Source organism: Botryllus schlosseri, chromosome 10 (genome assembly GCF_051294905.1).
Source record: "Botryllus schlosseri isolate E-star chromosome 10, Bs_hap1, whole genome shotgun sequence".
In the NCBI taxonomy this organism is placed as follows: Eukaryota; Metazoa; Chordata; class Ascidiacea; order Stolidobranchia; family Styelidae; genus Botryllus; species Botryllus schlosseri.
The window spans coordinates 7146113-7164183 of record NC_137245.1 but is presented as its reverse complement, the minus strand read 5'-3'; the positions used below and the strand labels follow the sequence as shown (position 1 = coordinate 7164183).

Sequence of the window (18071 nt, the reverse complement as noted above, 5' to 3'; positions counted from 1 at the left end):
GTAGTCCCACCATTCATATATGTTATTATACATTGGTTTTCTGTCTGTACATTTTTGGTGAACCTCCTCTATTTGGTGGTAGAGTTCTTCATCGGGGTAGTGTCTGGGGTCGCTTTTCCAGATTCCACTACCCCATTTGGTGTTATTTCCTGGCTCTACTATTTTTATTTTTTGAAAGAAGATATGATCCGAGATGGTGTTAAGGTTATAGGTGGTTGACTTGACTCTCGGCAGAAGTCTTTCAGAGACGTAGATCCTGTCTATTCGCCTCGATTGTTTCACCTTCATAATCGTGTATAGTTTTTTAGTTGGGTTTCGCCAACGCCAGACGTCTCTGATTTTATAAATTTCCGTGAAGGACTTCCAGTTCTTAGCCGCGGGTGTTAGCTTGAAATTTTGGATGTTTTTTGAGTCTATTTTGGCGGTGACTATGTTAAAGTCACCGCAGACTATCGCGGTGTCTGGGTATTGTTCAACTTCCGATATTATTTCATTATAGAAGGTTGTTTGGTGTGTTCCAAAATCACTCGGTCCGTATATATTATATACGGTGGTGTTTTCGTTTGTTTCTTTGTGGGTTAGTTTTAGGGCTTGAGCCCTATGTTCTTTTATAACCCGGTGGTCGATTTCGAATTTGGTTTCGATTTCTTTTTTGATGAGTATGCTCGTTCCTCTATAATAGAGTTTTTTTCCTTCTTCTGTGTCGACCCAATCTTGTCCTATGTTTAAATGGTTTGGGTAGTATAAATACCCGTTTTGCTCTGTCCATTTTTCTATTTTTTTCGCATCTACCTTGTGTGTCTCCTGGAAACACACAATGTTCCAGGTTTTATCTTTCTTAAGGAGATTCTTAACTTTAAACCAATGGGTGTTAAGCCCATTGGCGTTTAGGGATGTTATGTTTATGCCAAAATCCATTTTCGTTGGGATGAAGGAAGACTTGATCTTTATTGGTTAAGTTTCTATTTCTTTTCGCTTCGGTCTGGCTTTGCCAGCTTTCGTCTGGTTCGGCCTGCCGTTGGCGATGTCGGGCTGCGCGCGTCTTTAGTTCGTTTGTTTGGCGAGGCTTGCGTGCTGCCGAAGAATTCGTTTGATGTGAAGCTGCTAATCTCAAACTTCTGTCGCAGTATCGTGGTTTGGTTCTTTCTGTCCGTGTTTAATAAGCGTTTTGGTTGATTGCTAATTTGCTTTTCGTTTGGCTCTGCTTGCGTTTCTTCTTCGCTTGTGTCGATTTGTAGTTCTGCGTCTGTTTGGTTTTCATTATCTGATTCATGTGTAATTGTTTGGTCTAGTTCACTGTCTGGTTGTGACTGTTGATCTAGATTAAAGAAATCTTCGATCTGTTCTTCTTCTTGTTCCACGTCATGTTCTGGTTCGTCTTCGGCTGTGTTATCAGCTTCTGCCTCTACTTGTCTCGTCAAAAGGTTTTCTTGTTCCTCATCATATTTTTGGTCTTCTTCTCCAGTTGTATTATCGATTTCTACCTCTGCCTCATTCTCTAAAGGGATTGGGCTTTTTTCGATCAGTTCTGATTGGTGTTGTTCTTCCATATCAATGGGTGATGGGTGTTCATCAACCCTTAGTAATCGTCTCTGGTTTGGAGGTGTTACCTCGTTATTTTCTGTTGGGCATTGGTCGCTTCTATGTCCTGTTTGTTTACAGATAAAGCACACCGTTTGATTAGGGCATTGGTTTGCTGTGTGCCCTCTCTGCAGGCATTTATAGCATGTCGCATTCCCTTCGTTGTTCGGGGTATAGACTTTACACGGGGCTTGCCCAAGGTATACGAAGGGCGGGAGTTTCCCGGGTATATAGCCTTGTATGGTTATTTGTCGATACCCATTGTGTAGTGTGGTTCCTTTATGGTAGATAAGTTTGACGTCTTGTATCGTGCCGCACTTGTACTGATCTATTTTATAACGTACTTCGTCTTCACCCACTTCTGTGGGCACGGCTCTGACGTTTATCTGTGCTGCAGGCGGTCTTGGCTTTCTGAAGTAAATTAGTCCTGCTGCTGTGTTTATTCCGAGGTACGTTTGGTCTAAGAACCTTTCGCGTATCGCATCCGTTTCGTCGTGTTGTTTGAATGTTAGATTGTATAGGTTGTTCTACCGATTTGGTAAATTGATGTTATGTGTTCCTTGTACTGTTGAAGGCTAGGCTCTGTGATGATAGCATCAATTATCTCGGCTGTTTCGCAACCCAAAGGCGTCAGTATATCGAGCGATCTTGGCCGATTCCCGTACGTTATGCGTTGATACTCTCTGCCTGCTAGCGCGTTAGCATACGCCATGTCTTGGCGCTTTTGTTTTGCTATTTCTATTGATCGCAACGCGAGTTCTTTCCAGACAGCCGAGAAGTCTAAACTGCGGCTTTGCAGGGCGTTTTCCAAGCGCGCGGAAGTGGTGTGATGTCTGACGACTGACGTCAGACGATCCAAGTTGACCTAAGGTTAAGATCTCTCGTCGCCTCAAGAGAGAGGCGCGAGAGAAGGGAAAAGTAGAGAGTTGGCTCAAGAGAGAGCCAAGTCTCTAGAGAAAAGACTCGACAAGTTCTGACTCACGCGACGGAGTCAGAAACTGAAGAGAAAAGACTCCGACTAGAGTTGACTCACGAAGACGAGTCAAGCTCTAGTGGAGGTAGGAACAGACTCCTTCGAGACCTGACTCGGGAAGGGGAGTCAAGTCTCGGGGAGGGAGGAGGGATGAGTCTGAAGGAGACTCGAAGTAGAAATGGAAATCCAACGACGCCGAAAAGGAAGAAGTAAGGAAGAAGTAATTAGCCTAGGTAAAATTCTAGGTAAGCCTAAGAGTTACGGTAGTTAACTAATCTACTGCCACAGCGGCACCGGAACGTTCTTTAAATCTGAAAATAGCCGTTAGTAGCCTATACTTACGCTGCGTTCGTGGCCGCTGCGTTCGCATGCAACTGTGATATTGTCGACAATTGACAAGTATTCATTACGACGTCAAAAGCCGGCACGGCGGCACCTATATGTCTTTGTTGCTACATCCGATGTTACTGACAGCTGACAGACTCTAGATTACTATAGATCAGTGGTTCTCAACCTTTTTCACCTCGCGGACCGGTAAAATTTCAAAAAATGCCTGGCGGACCGGTGAACTTTTAAACTTGAAATGAGGTCAAAATATAAAGTGTGCAACCGTTTTTGCAACTATATGATGATAGAGAGTGACATTTAGAGGGTTTTGATCGTAATTAAGTACCTTCATGGTGGCATCAATGTGATTTTAAGGTAGTGAAGTCTGCTAAGTCGAGGTAAAATTGCCTTGTCCAGATAAACGTGGTACAGCCAAAAGTCATTTACAGTCTTTCACGCCGAAGGCCGTGGGTTCAACCGATGACGCCAGTAGTTATATAGATCGGTCGCACGCGGCTATGGGGCTCTTATGGGCGGGGTGGTGAGCGGCTGGAAAACCGGGGGTGGTGAGCGGCTCTTATTTCTTATGGCGGGGGTGGTGAGCGGCTATTGCGTCTTATGGCGGGGGTCGTGAGCGGCTCTTATTTCTTATGGCGGGGGTCGTGAGCGGCTGGAAAACCGGGGGTGGTGAGCGGTATTTATTTCTTATGGCGGGGGTGGTGAGCGGCACTTATTTCTTATGGCGGGGTGGCGAGCGGCTCTTTTGTCTTATGGCGGCGGCGGCATGTGGCTATTGTGTCTTGTGGTCGCACGGTAACCCTTTTCAGCGTAGGATAGCTCGCACGCGGCTTCGTTGTTGGTATGTCGTACTTCGTGTTGAATATGTATCAAGTAAATAGTCATGTGATTGGTCCTTAGGTAATGTGTATATTCCAAATTACGGCGAGTACGACAATGATATATCGTTATTCTTATGGATGCGGCGATGATTCGTACTTTCAGGCATCTCTCGCGTGGTGTTGAATATGTACGAGTCACCAACAATAACCGCACAAACGGAAACGCGGTTTGTTGCGAGGATTAAGCAGTGCGACCTATATTTCGAATGACCTGCGCGCTGAATTGTTTCCGTACAGTTGTGTGCTACTATCGATTATTACACTAGAACGATCAGTGTGAAATAGTTTGATCGTAAATTATGATATATGATGTCGTAGTTTAGTCGCGTCAAATGACCGATCGTGTTCTCTTTCGCTATTGATTGCTAGCTGAATAATACTTTCGGCTTATTCGCTGTTTCGCGCCTACAGAATAGTCTGCTGTTCACAGTCGCAACTTCATCGCGATAGCGCAATTTTCACACCTCGATCAGTAGAACAACACCGCACTAACCCAGTTGTCGAATCACATAGGTCATACATATTACGTGAAATATTGTATTGTGGTATACAAATATGCAAACTATTCTTTCAATTCGACAAGTCTAGTTAACGGATCGATTTTCAATCTACCGACACAGTTTTTAACACGAGTGAGTTGATATTTCTTCCCCGGTACGAGCGAGGCTTTGGTCCATTGATCCAAAACCACCTCGCCAGTATCATCCTTCAATGTAAAACTGTATAATTTCAACCCCTTCTTGGTGTCAGAGTTGACCGTCTTCTCCTCTCGAGAAACACACGTAGCGGCGATCGAAACGTATTCGTCTTTATTTCCGTATACCGATTCACAGGTCAATAATGGGTATTCTTCAGTCGTATGTCTCGATTTTCCATGCAGAGTTACTGACGAAGCCCGTCCCAGTACTACAGTAGGTTTGCCAGTAAACTTGCCAATTTGAACCCAACCGGATTTAACCATGAGTTTCTTTCGTTTGGAGAATGCTTTCTCAATGTTCCCGAACAATTCATGGTTGAAACACGTGAAAGATATCTCTTCGTTATTACCATCGATGAATATACCTTTAAGATATTGACTAACGGCACCTCTTTTGGGTGATGAGACGAATTTGACGCCGACGTGAAAATTTGAAACTGGTCCGACTTGCATACTGCTGACGCTGTTCGACGCCATATCGTTTGGTAATCTGAAAGTCGTCAACAAATCCGTTGTCATTTATAGAATTAGGTGCGTGGTATTGAGTGAGTTAACAGTCTTTGTATAATCCTGATGACCCGTGTGAATAGACTTGGATTGGTTAAACAGGAAATTCACTAAAGCGCAGTGCGCTGTGCGATTTTGAAAAACAGATGTCCGTGGCGGTGTTTTGATCTGTGTGACACACTAAATACGTCCGGTTCTGAAATTCGGAAACGCGGCCTGTTTGCAAGAGGAGTTACAAATCCCGCGATCGTTCACAAGATAATACCTAAGACATAACCATCGCTCGCGACTTGGTGTTACATACATTCCAATCACTCACGAGGTACTATTTTGGTAATTAATTCGTCACAGAACTGGATTTCACTGGTAAGATTTAATATGTAACGAATAACAGAACCGTCGCAGACGGTGATTCGGATACTGACAAATTCTCACTTATTTCTGATCCACCCTAATCCTCTGTGAAGTTGACGCCTATTGAAAAAGGTGTGAAATAATTGTAAATCCTACGTCGCTGACACAATAATGCATCAGACATAGCGATCTAGTTATAGTACGGAGTCGGAATCCATTCGCGAGATGTTCTATATGTAAATTGAGATAATCCGAAACCAAATATTTTGACTTGGGTGTAGTGTGAATTGAAATAGGATTGACAAACATGACTACCAACTTTCGCACAATTATACGCACATTGATTTGAAACAAGTAATGAAACATTGCAACTCTATTCCCGATCCCGCTTTCCGTTTGTCAAAGAGATATTTTAACATCTTACCATACTCAAAAGAATTATTCACAACATTAACAATTGTTAAAAATCTAGTTTTCACTTACTTGATTATATCACTACAACTCACAAACTTGAATTAATCCATCGTGGTTGAATGCTAAGACTTGATCACATATTTGTTGAACACAGACATGACAAAACACATTACCGAGGTTTTATAAACTAGTCATATTACTCTACACATCTATCAATATCAGACTACAAGTCGTCAAACTTTTTGTTAAATGTAACATTACACTTTTGGAATCGGATTCGTTATAGTCATACAAATTGTATTAAACCCAACACCAAAACAAAAGGACTTTTTAGTTCATTGAAATCAAATCATTCGTCTTCGACTTGTGCTTTATTAGATTGCACGCAACAATTCGTTTCGAATGAGTTGTATCCAAAGTTAAGATATCTTTGCGCCCACGGATATAGATGATGAATCAAGCTAACACAATCACAATCGACGTTTCTGAATATTTCACGGATGCAATAAACTAGATAGTGTCGCCTATCTAAAAGTACGCATGCGTTCGATTTCCAGACCGACTGTTGCGATGTTTAGGATTCACTTGCAATAACCATGGGTGAGGATTTAACATCAATGTCGTTACTGTCGGAATTTGTGACAGAGAATTGAAACATATGCACTTTACAGAGTGTGAAAATATCACTTTGAGTATCGAGTACCGTTCGAAGCTAGCGATCAATTCTTAATCATTTCAGTAACTCCCCATTGTGTGTGCTAAATGTAAAATATCGCGAGGTTATACACTCTAAGACTTTGATCATTACAAAAGTAAATTGTGATATGTTTGTTAGATGCATCCAATTCAACTAGAAGTGTCTAGTGCCCAACACTCGTAATATCAAAAAAGTACTTGCTACACTGTTATTTGCTACGTGTTATGCATTGTTGTTCATTTGTAGTATTGAATGAAATTGTTCTTGAACCCTCAAATAATAATTCCCGACATGAAACCAAGCCACTGAAAGTCGTTACCATCACGAAGATACAATGTGTACGATGTTTGTCAAATGTGTCCTACCTGGCCAACAGAAAACAATTTTCACTAGCTTGGTAATGAAACCGAAGTCTCCATTCGATATATTGTTTGCGTCAAATACTTTACAACGAACACATTTGCGTGGTTGAGCTTTACATCATCAGACTGTCATCTGTACATCAAGAATACACCCGACTTGTAACTGGATCGTTTACCTAACCGAGTTGTATGCACAGTTTGATATTTTTGTCATTTAGTGATTGCTGAACATACCACTTCGAAATACTGCGTTGATCTTAATTTCCATCATCGTGATAAGTGAAGTACATTTGTTTTGAATTTATAACAATAGGCTTTTCTACGACATGATAAATTATTGACAAGTTCTGCTTAGAAGATTGGTTGCATATCACGAAAAATAATATACCACACATATTATTACTGTTACTCCATTCATCGGTATTTTTTCCGTTGTCGATTTTCAAACGAGTAAAATTTATTACTTGAGTTGCTCTGCTTAATGTAAATGTAAACTCGCCCGTCTTTCAACAACAAACAATGTTAAAAAAGTATGCAATCAAACACAACAAGTTTTACGATACTAATTATTATCCCACATAACCCATTTCTTACCGAAGACATATGAAATACATTCATGTTACACGAAAATATTCGCTCATGCTACAAACCTGTACAATGATTGGTGGTGCTTTCAAACTGTTTCGATACCTCAAGAACTTTATTGTCTGAACGGTTGTTCATGTATCGTAATAATCAAGTAGTTCAACATAAAACTAGTATTAACAGAAACACCAGAGTTGTTTACACAAAAGTTTGTGTGTGTACAGTATACGAATACCATTTGTAAGTCCAGCACAATTGTGGTATCCATACGAGTTTAGTTAACGCAATTTACGACACCGAGGTCGCGTCATCTTTCGTAAGACAACAAACCAAGGCTTCAGGATATGTCCATGTCATAGCAATAAATCAGCTACTCCAACAACAGAGTGCATATGTTTCTAGTTACGGCGCTTACATCTTACACACAAATCAATCTACTTTGCTAACGAAAAGTGGTAAGTCATCATATGGTTGTCCTCACAACTAAAACATACTATCATACAAAATGGTCGTTATAGTTTGCACACCAACGGTACATCGTACAAGTAACAAGTCTCGAGAATCCAGTTATTCAAAAAACGTGAAAGTATTTCTACACCAAGTCGTTATGTTGACGAAAGCGTATATTGTAATATCATGATCGATTTGCATTCGTTGGTCACAAACTGTCACTACTCTAAATAATTCTTTTTCACTCAAACACAAACGCATACTTGTCACCATTCGTTTTCATCAAGCACGAGTTCAAGAAACTTACTTACTACGATATGAATTTTTATTTTTATGTTGTGTAAATAGGTAATAATTAATTCAAGTAACACTATATCAACATCATCGAGTTGTGCTAATAGATTTACATGTGATCTTGTGGTTTTCGTCGGGACATACAGCACGAACTAACTGTAGACTCCTCTCTGTTGTACAGCTACTCGGTAATCGAAATGCATTAACATGTAAACAACGATCTTGTTTCGTCACACCAAAAATATGTTCACTGTCGCGATACTCCGCACAAGACGTGCATAGCCTTTTCACACTCGTAATAGTATACCAACGTCAAGCGATAACGTTTAACAACACCAACGACACTAAACCCACGACGTTTACCTATGTAAAATTACCACTTTCACTTGTCAGTCCATCGTTTACCTGACTAAACATATTATTTTCCTTTGGAGATCTGACGTTTACCCAGAGTAAGAAACCATTTTCACTTGTAAATATTTTTTTTCCTCGGCTAACAAACCTTTTTTCACTTGGAAATATATTTTTTCTCTGGGTAACAAACCTTTTTTCACTTGGAAATATATTTTTTCTCTGGTTAACAAACCTTTTTCACTTGGAAATATATTTTTTCTCTGGGCAACAAACCTTTTTCACTTGGAAATATATTTTTTTTCTGGGCAACAAATCTTTTTCACTTGGAAATATTTTTTTCCCCGGGTAACAAACCTTTTTCCCTGAGCAACAAACCATTTTCACTTGGTGGTCCGTCGTTTACCCGAGTAAAAATATCATTTTCTTTTGGAGATCCGGCGTTTACCCCGTGTAACAATACATTTTCACTTGGAAAAATACTTTTACCTAGAGTAACTAATCATTTTCTCCTGGGTAACAAACCCTTTTCCCTTGGAAATATATTTTTTCCCTGGGTACTAAACCATTTTCGTTTGGAAATATATTTTTTTCTCTGAGTAACAACGCCATTTTCTCTTGGAGATGTGATGTTTACCTAAGTAAAAATATCATTTTCGTTTTGAAATCTGACAACCACACGCATCAATTTGGTATTTGTTGTATTGGCGACAGTTTGAAATTGATTACAACGAACAGTGACGAAAATATAAACCGACAACCGGTTTCAGAGTATACCCGCATCGATCGCATCGCATCTATATCATCGGTTAACCACATGAAATAACAGCATACCATTGGATATCGAAATGTATGTTTTGGAAATCGACGGATATTGTATGTCCCGGTGTGTGTGTGTCTGTGTGTGTGTCCGGGTTCGTGCTTTAGATTTTCCAGAGTCAAAATGTCTGAATAAAACACCTCCTCGACTTTGGTAGCTGGTTGATACACGGATAATGGTGTTCGGAAAACGGATGAATTTATGTTCCCCATGGCGCTAACAACTCTGGGTTACTTGTGAGTTTCCTCAGGTCTGTTTACTATATTGTGTCTTTACTGATCAATACATGTCGCTCCAGTCAGCTGAAACCGGATCACTAATACGAGAAAGTGTGTGGGGGCCTGATCTGGATATTCACTCATGAACCAACGACCAATATTCAAGTAAACATGGTACAGACAGTGTTTTGTCTCCATGAAAAATACCAACCATCACATACAAGTAACGTCGCGATTGTTCACAAGTATTCGCGTAAACGAGGTGTACAAACAATGTGTCGGTGTACAAACATCATGGAAAACAAATTCATGTTCTCAAGTCTCATCATGCGACGACTCTGTACATTCAATGTGGGGCATAGATGACACACGACATGATACAATGAACACTGCATTATGCATACCGATATATTCTCAGTCAAATATGCGAACCGTGTACTATCACGCATCCCGATTTTCGCTGAATATCCACAACACCAACAAATCTGTACATTTCTTTTCCCTCAACCTTGACGATAGAGTTGTCCTCCCAATGTACCAATCGAGTGTATGGTTCATCAGGTGTGAAATCCAAATCAAATGTCACCAAGGTATCGTTTTTCATTTTTAATATTTCCACTGCTGCATCTTGTCTGTGTCGTAAAACCACGGTGTGGGGCCAGAGGAATCTATGGATAGTTACGCGTAGTCCCATATTTACTCGTGGATATGGCTAGGTAACGACGACGTTTTCTCAGCGGTCTGCGTGAGTGAACTGTTTCAATACGTAGCTGGATCAACTAGACCAAAAGTTTCCAACCACGTTTTATAACGACATGTAGAATTACGAGTCAGCGCCCTCTTGCGGAGTGGTTATCATGAAATCAGTCTTCAACCGCAGAGACACACCTTGGATTACATTATCTAATCGTAATCGAACTCGAGATTCACACACACACACACAGAGTCCCTGTTTACGATTTCAATCCGGAGTCACTGCTCACGATGTTTATCTGTAGTCGTTATGTGGGAGTAGCGACATCTGACATATTCATCGCGTGAAAGATTGATAACGATGGTGATCGCCAAATACATTACACCGGGTGAAACACTGCGGCCTCAGCAAAAAAGTTCGCAGGTTAGGACGAACAATACGTGGAGGGATTGAGCGAGTTACGCAACCCAATTATGTCGAAGTCTGTATCACGATACAAGTCTACCTGAGAATCCGAACAATCTTGCAAAATCAAGGTGTGAATCCGTGAAAGGGCTGTACTCGTGTGAGATTGATTTTTCGCAAGTTGGGTGGAGGTCGGTTCAAACTAAGACCGTGTTACGTCCAAATATGGCTGCTTGTCTGTCTCCAAGTCATCTATGCCCACATTGAATGTACAGAGTCGTCGCATGATGAGACTTGAGAACATGAATTTGTTTTCCATGATGTTTGTACACCGACACATTGTTTGTACACCTCGTTTACGCGAATACTTGTGAACAATCGCGACGTTACTTGTATGTGATGGTTGGTATTTTTCATGGAGACAAAACACTGTCTGTACCATGTTTACTTGAATATTGGTCGTTGGTTCATGAGTGAATATCCAGATCAGGCCCCCACACACTTTCTCGTATTAGTGATCCGGTTTCAGCTGACTGGAGCGACATGTATTGATCAGTAAAGACACAATATAGTAAACAGACCTGAGGAAACTCACAAGTAACCCAGAGTTGTTAGCGCCATGGGGAACATAAATTCATCCGTTTTCCGAACACCATTATCCGTGTATCAACCAGCTACCAAAGTCGAGGAGGTGTTTTATTCAGACATTTTGACTCTGGAAAATCTAAAGCACGAACCCGGACACACACACAGACACACACACACCGGGACATACAATATCCGTCGATTTCCAAAACATACATTTCGATATCCAATGGTATGCTGTTATTTCATGTGGTTAACCGATGATATAGATGCGATGCGATCGATGCGGGTATACTCTGAAACCGGTTGTCGGTTTATATTTTCGTCACTGTTCGTTGTAATCAATTTCAAACTGTCGCCAATACAACAAATACCAAATTGATGCGTGTGGTTGTCAGATTTCAAAACGAAAATGATATTTTTACTTAGGTAAACATCACATCTCCAAGAGAAAATGGCGTTGTTACTCAGAGAAAAAAATATATTTCCAAACAAAAATGGTTTAGTACCCAGGGAAAAAATATATTTCCAAGGGAAAAGGGTTTGTTACCCAGGAGAAAATGATTAGTTACTCTAGGTAAAAGTATTTTTCCAAGTGAAAATGTATTGTTACACGGGGTAAACGCCGGATCTCCAAAAGAAAATGATATTTTTACTCGGGTAAACGACGGACCACCAAGTGAAAATGGTTTGTTGCTCAGGGAAAAAGGTTTGTTACCCGGGGAAAAAAATATTTCCAAGTGAAAAAGATTTGTTGCCCAGAGAAAAAATATATTTCCAAGTGAAAAAGGTTTGTTGCCCAGAGAAAAAATATATTTCCAAGTGAAAAAGGTTTGTTAACCAGAGAAAAAATATATTTCCAAGTGAAAAAAGGTTTGTTACCCAGAGAAAAAATATATTTCCAAGTGAAAAAAGGTTTGTTAGCCGAGGAAAAAAAATATTTACAAGTGAAAATGGTTTCTTACTCTGGGTAAACGTCAGATCTCCAAAGGAAAATAATATGTTTAGTCAGGTCTGACAAGTGAAAGTGGTAATTTTACATAGGTAAACGTCGTGGGTTTAGTGTCGTTGGTGTTGTTAAACGTTATCGCTTGACGTTGGTATACTATTACGAGTGTGAAAAGGCTATGCACGTCTTGTGCGGAGTATCGCGACAGTGAACATATTTTTGGTGTGACGAAACAAGATCGTTGTTTACATGTTAATGCATTTCGATTACCGAGTAGCTGTACAACAGAGAGGAGTCTACAGTTAGTTCGTGCTGTATGTCCCGACGAAAACCACAAGATCACATGTAAATCTATTAGCACAACTCGATGATGTTGATATAGTGTTACTTGAATTAATTATTACCTATTTACACAACATAAAAATAAAAATTCATATCGTAGTAAGTAAGTTTCTTGAACTCGTGCTTGATGAAAACGAATGGTGACAAGTATGCGTTTGTGTTTGAGTGAAAAAGAATTATTTAGAGTAGTGACAGTTTGTGACCAACGAATGCAAATCGATCATGATATTACAATATACGCTTTCGTCAACATAACGACTTGGTGTAGAAATACTTTCACGTTTTTTGAATAACTGGATTCTCGAGACTTGTTACTTGTACGATGTACCGTTGGTGTGCAAACTATAACGACCATTTTGTATGATAGTATGTTTTAGTTGTGAGGACAACCATATGATGACTTACCACTTTTCGTTAGCAAAGTAGATTGATTTGTGTGTAAGATGTAAGCGCCGTAACTAGAAACATATGCACTCTGTTGTTGGAGTAGCTGATTTATTGCTATGACATGGACATATCCTGAAGCCTTGGTTTGTTGTCTTACGAAAGATGACGCGACCTCGGTGTCGTAAATTGCGTTAACTAAACTCGTATGGATACCACAATTGTGCTGGACTTACAAATGGTATTCGTATACTGTACACACACAAACTTTTGTGTAAACAACTCTGGTGTTTCTGTTAATACTAGTTTTATGTTGAACTACTTGATTATTACGATAAATGAACAACCGTTCAGACAATAAAGTTCTTGAGGTATCGAAACAGTTTGAAAGCACCACCAATCATTGTACAGGTTTGTAGCATGAGCGAATATTTTCGTGTAACATGAATGTATTTCATATGTCTTCGGTAAGAAATGGGTTATGTGGGATAATAATTAGTATCGTAAAACTTGTTGTGTTTGATTGCATACTTTTTTAACATTGTTTGTTGTTGAAAGACGGGCGAGTTTACATTTACATTAAGCAGAGCAACTCAAGTAATAAATTTTACTCGTTTGAAAATCGACAACGGAAAAAATACCGATGAATGGAGTAACAGTAATAATATGTGTGGTATATTATTTTTCGTGATATGCAACCAATCTTCTAAGCAGAACTTGTCAATAATTTATCATGTCGTAGAAAAGCCTATTGTTATAAATTCAAAACAAATGTACTTCACTTATCACGATGATGGAAATTAAGATCAACGCAGTATTTCGAAGTGGTATGTTCAGCAATCACTAAATGACAAAAATATCAAACTGTGCATACAACTCGGTTAGGTAAACGATCCAGTTACAAGTCGGGTGTATTCTTGATGTACAGATGACAGTCTGATGATGTAAAGCTCAACCACGCAAATGTGTTCGTTGTAAAGTATTTGACGCAAACAATATATCGAATGGAGACTTCGGTTTCATTACCAAGCTAGTGAAAATTGTTTTCTGTTGGCCAGGTAGGACACATTTGACAAACATCGTACACATTGTATCTTCGTGATGGTAACGACTTTCAGTGGCTTGGTTTCATGTCGGGAATTATTATTTGAGGGTTCAAGAACAATTTCATTCAATACTACAAATGAACAACAATGCATAACACGTAGCAAATAACAGTGTAGCAAGTACTTTTTTGATATTACGAGTGTTGGGCACTAGACACTTCTAGTTGAATTGGATGCATCTAACAAACATATCACAATTTACTTTTGTAATGATCAAAGTCTTAGAGTGTATAACCTCGCGATATTTTACATTTAGCACACACAATGGGGAGTTACTGAAATGATTAAGAATTGATCGCTAGCTTCGAACGGTACTCGATACTCAAAGTGATATTTTCACACTCTGTAAAGTGCATATGTTTCAATTCTCTGTCACAAATTCCGACAGTAACGACATTGATGTTAAATCCTCACCCATGGTTATTGCAAGTGAATCCTAAACATCGCAACAGTCGGTCTGGAAATCGAACGCATGCGTACTTTTAGATAGGCGACACTATCTAGTTTATTGCATCCGTGAAATATTCAGAAACGTCGATTGTGATTGTGTTAGCTTGATTCATCATCTATATCCGTGGGCGCAAAGATATCTTAACTTTGGATACAACTCATTCGAAACGAATTGTTGCGTGCAATCTAATAAAGCACAAGTCGAAGACGAATGATTTGATTTCAATGAACTAAAAAGTCCTTTTGTTTTGGTGTTGGGTTTAATACAATTTGTATGACTATAACGAATCCGATTCCAAAAGTGTAATGTTACATTTAACAAAAAGTTTGACGACTTGTAGTCTGATATTGATAGATGTGTAGAGTAATATGACTAGTTTATAAAACCTCGGTAATGTGTTTTGTCATGTCTGTGTTCAACAAATATGTGATCAAGTCTTAGCATTCAACCACGATGGATTAATTCAAGTTTGTGAGTTGTAGTGATATAATCAAGTAAGTGAAAACTAGATTTTTAACAATTGTTAATGTTGTGAATAATTCTTTTGAGTATGGTAAGATGTTAAAATATCTCTTTGACAAACGGAAAGCGGGATCGGGAATAGAGTTGCAATGTTTCATTACTTGTTTCAAATCAATGTGCGTATAATTGTGCGAAAGTTGGTAGTCATGTTTGTCAATCCTATTTCAATTCACACTACACCCAAGTCAAAATATTTGGTTTCGGATTATCTCAATTTACATATAGAACATCTCGCGAATGGATTCCGACTCCGTACTATAACTAGATCGCTATGTCTGATGCATTATTGTGTCAGCGACGTAGGATTTACAATTATTTCACACCTTTTTCAATAGGCGTCAACTTCACAGAGGATTAGGGTGGATCAGAAATAAGTGAGAATTTGTCAGTATCCGAATCACCGTCTGCGACGGTTCTGTTATTCGTTACATATTAAATCTTACCAGTGAAATCCAGTTCTGTGACGAATTAATTACCAAAATAGTACCTCGTGAGTGATTGGAATGTATGTAACACCAAGTCGCGAGCGATGGTTATGTCTTAGGTATTATCTTGTGAACGATCGCGGGATTTGTAACTCCTCTTGCAAACAGGCCGCGTTTCCGAATTTCAGAACCGGACGTATTTAGTGTGTCACACAGATCAAAACACCGCCACGGACATCTGTTTTTCAAAATCGCACAGCGCACTGCGCTTTAGTGAATTTCCTGTTTAACCAATCCAAGTCTATTCACACGGGTCATCAGGATTATACAAAGACTGTTAACTCACTCAATACCACGCACCTAATTCTATAAATGACAACGGATTTGTTGACGACTTTCAGATTACCAAACGATATGGCGTCGAACAGCGTCAGCAGTATGCAAGTCGGACCAGTTTCAAATTTTCACGTCGGCGTCAAATTCGTCTCATCACCCAAAAGAGGTGCCGTTAGTCAATATCTTAAAGGTATATTCATCGATGGTAATAACGAAGAGATATCTTTCACGTGTTTCAACCATGAATTGTTCGGGAACATTGAGAAAGCATTCTCCAAACGAAAGAAACTCATGGTTAAATCCGGTTGGGTTCAAATTGGCAAGTTTACTGGCAAACCTACTGTATTACTGGGACGGGCTTCGTCAGTAACTCTGCATGGAAAATCGAGACATACGACTGAAGAATACCCATTATTGACCTGTGAATCGGTATACGGAAATAAAGACGAATACGTTTCGATCGCCGCTACGTGTGTTTCTCGAGAGGAGAAGACGGTCAACTCTGACACCAAGAAGGGGTTGAAATTATACAGTTTTACATTGAAGGATGATACTGGCGAGGTGGTTTTGGATCAATGGACCAAAGCCTCGCTCGTACCGGGGAAGAAATATCAACTCACTCGTGTTAAAAACTGTGTCGGTAGATTGAAAATCGATCCGTTAACTAGACTTGTCGAATTGAAAGAATAGTTTGCATATTTGTATACCACAATACAATATTTCACGTAATATGTATGACCTATGTGATTCGACAACTGGGTTAGTGCGGTGTTGTTCTACTGATCGAGGTGTGAAAATTGCGCTATCGCGATGAAGTTGCGACTGTGAACAGCAGACTATTCTGTAGGCGCGAAACAGCGAATAAGCCGAAAGTATTATTCAGCTAGCAATCAATAGCGAAAGAGAACACGATCGGTCATTTGACGCGACTAAACTACGACATCATATATCATAATTTACGATCAAACTATTTCACACTGATCGTTCTAGTGTAATAATCGATAGTAGCACACAACTGTACGGAAACAATTCAGCGCGCAGGTCATTCGAAATATAGGTCGCACTGCTTAATCCTCGCAACAAACCGCGTTTCCGTTTGTGCGGTTATTGTTGGTGACTCGTACATATTCAACACCACGCGAGAGATGCCTGAAAGTACGAATCATCGCCGCATCCATAAGAATAACGATATATCATTGTCGTACTCGCCGTAATTTGGAATATACACATTACCTAAGGACCAATCACATGACTATTTACTTGATACATATTCAACACGAAGTACGACATACCAACAACGAAGCCGCGTGCGAGCTATCCTACGCTGAAAAGGGTTACCGTGCGACCACAAGACACAATAGCCACATGCCGCCGCCGCCATAAGACAAAAGAGCCGCTCGCCACCCCGCCATAAGAAATAAGTGCCGCTCACCACCCCCGCCATAAGAAATAAATACCGCTCACCACCCCCGGTTTTCCAGCCGCTCACGACCCCCGCCATAAGAAATAAGAGCCGCTCACGACCCCCGCCATAAGACGCAATAGCCGCTCACCACCCCCGCCATAAGAAATAAGAGCCGCTCACCACCCCCGGTTTTCCAGCCGCTCACCACCCCGCCCATAAGAGCCCCATAGCCGCGTGCGACCGATCTATATAACTACTGACGCCATCACGAATAATATTCTTGTCTTTGATAGTATCGAGAGAAGAAGCGTTTCTGAGTAGAAACAAGCACCTTGTCGTGCTACCTTGCTCACTGCCCACTGCCACCAGACACAGGCTACTCTGGTTACTACGAATACAATGCGTGCCACAAGAAAACACGTTACAGCAGCGATATACTGGCCATGCTCAAATCCGGGCCGAAAAATTACTTCGTCGGACGTCCGCCCACCCCAAAAAACGTTGGTTTTGAGCCCCCACAGGGCGATAAGCCAAACTTCCAGGGGCTTCGCCTCTAGACCTTACAGTTGGGTGGATGTTTTCACCTGTACTTGTGAGCACATTCATTCTACTTGGTGCAAGCAGAGAGTTTATGTATCTTAATAGCGCCAATAGCGCAAATTTTGGATCATTCATGACTGAATCTGTTTTCTCGTTGCACAACTTTCGGAATCCCATGTTAGCCTAGACTTCATTATGTGTTGGTACATCGTGGCGCGGTAATGGCTAACGCCCTAATGCCTATTTCTATATATCATGCGTATTTCTCGGAAAAGGGCACCTATAAGCGAGGCATTTATTCACACTAAATCGTGCAAAGCGCGAAAATAAATTGAAAATTGTTGGAAAAAGTTACAAAAAAAACTCTATGAATTATGTTCATCTGCAAGATAATTTTT

General features: G+C 40.2%; 2 protein-coding genes across 2 annotated transcripts; one reads left to right on the top strand and one right to left on the bottom strand.

The window, feature by feature from the left end:
- Nucleotides 1–4303: 4303 nt before the first annotated feature.
- LOC145448837 (uncharacterized) lies at nt 4304–6341 on the bottom strand. The gene is made up of 2 exons (XM_080327291.1): nt 5822–6341; nt 4304–4967 (listed from the first exon to the last, which is right to left on the bottom strand). The coding sequence occupies exon 2, from the start codon at nt 4952–4954 to the stop codon at nt 4343–4345; it is 612 nt and encodes a 203-aa protein (XP_080183417.1). The 5' UTR covers nt 4955–4967; nt 5822–6341; the 3' UTR covers nt 4304–4342.
- An 8111-nt stretch (nt 6342–14452) lies between these two features.
- Nucleotides 14453–16461, top strand: LOC145449016 (uncharacterized). Its single transcript, XM_080327479.1, has 2 exons — nt 14453–14939; nt 15794–16461. Exon 2 carries the CDS (start codon nt 15807–15809, stop codon nt 16416–16418), a length of 612 nt encoding a protein of 203 aa, XP_080183605.1. The 5' UTR covers nt 14453–14939; nt 15794–15806; the 3' UTR covers nt 16419–16461.
- The last annotated feature ends 1610 nt before the right edge of the window (nt 16462–18071 follow it).

What these genes read in the sequence shown, in the direction of transcription:
- LOC145448837 (XM_080327291.1), bottom strand. Translation starts at nt 4,954, where the DNA reads ATGGCGTCGAACAGCGTCAGCAGTATGCAAGTCGGACCAGTTTCAAAT.
- LOC145449016 (XM_080327479.1), top strand. Translation starts at nt 15,807, where the DNA reads ATGGCGTCGAACAGCGTCAGCAGTATGCAAGTCGGACCAGTTTCAAAT.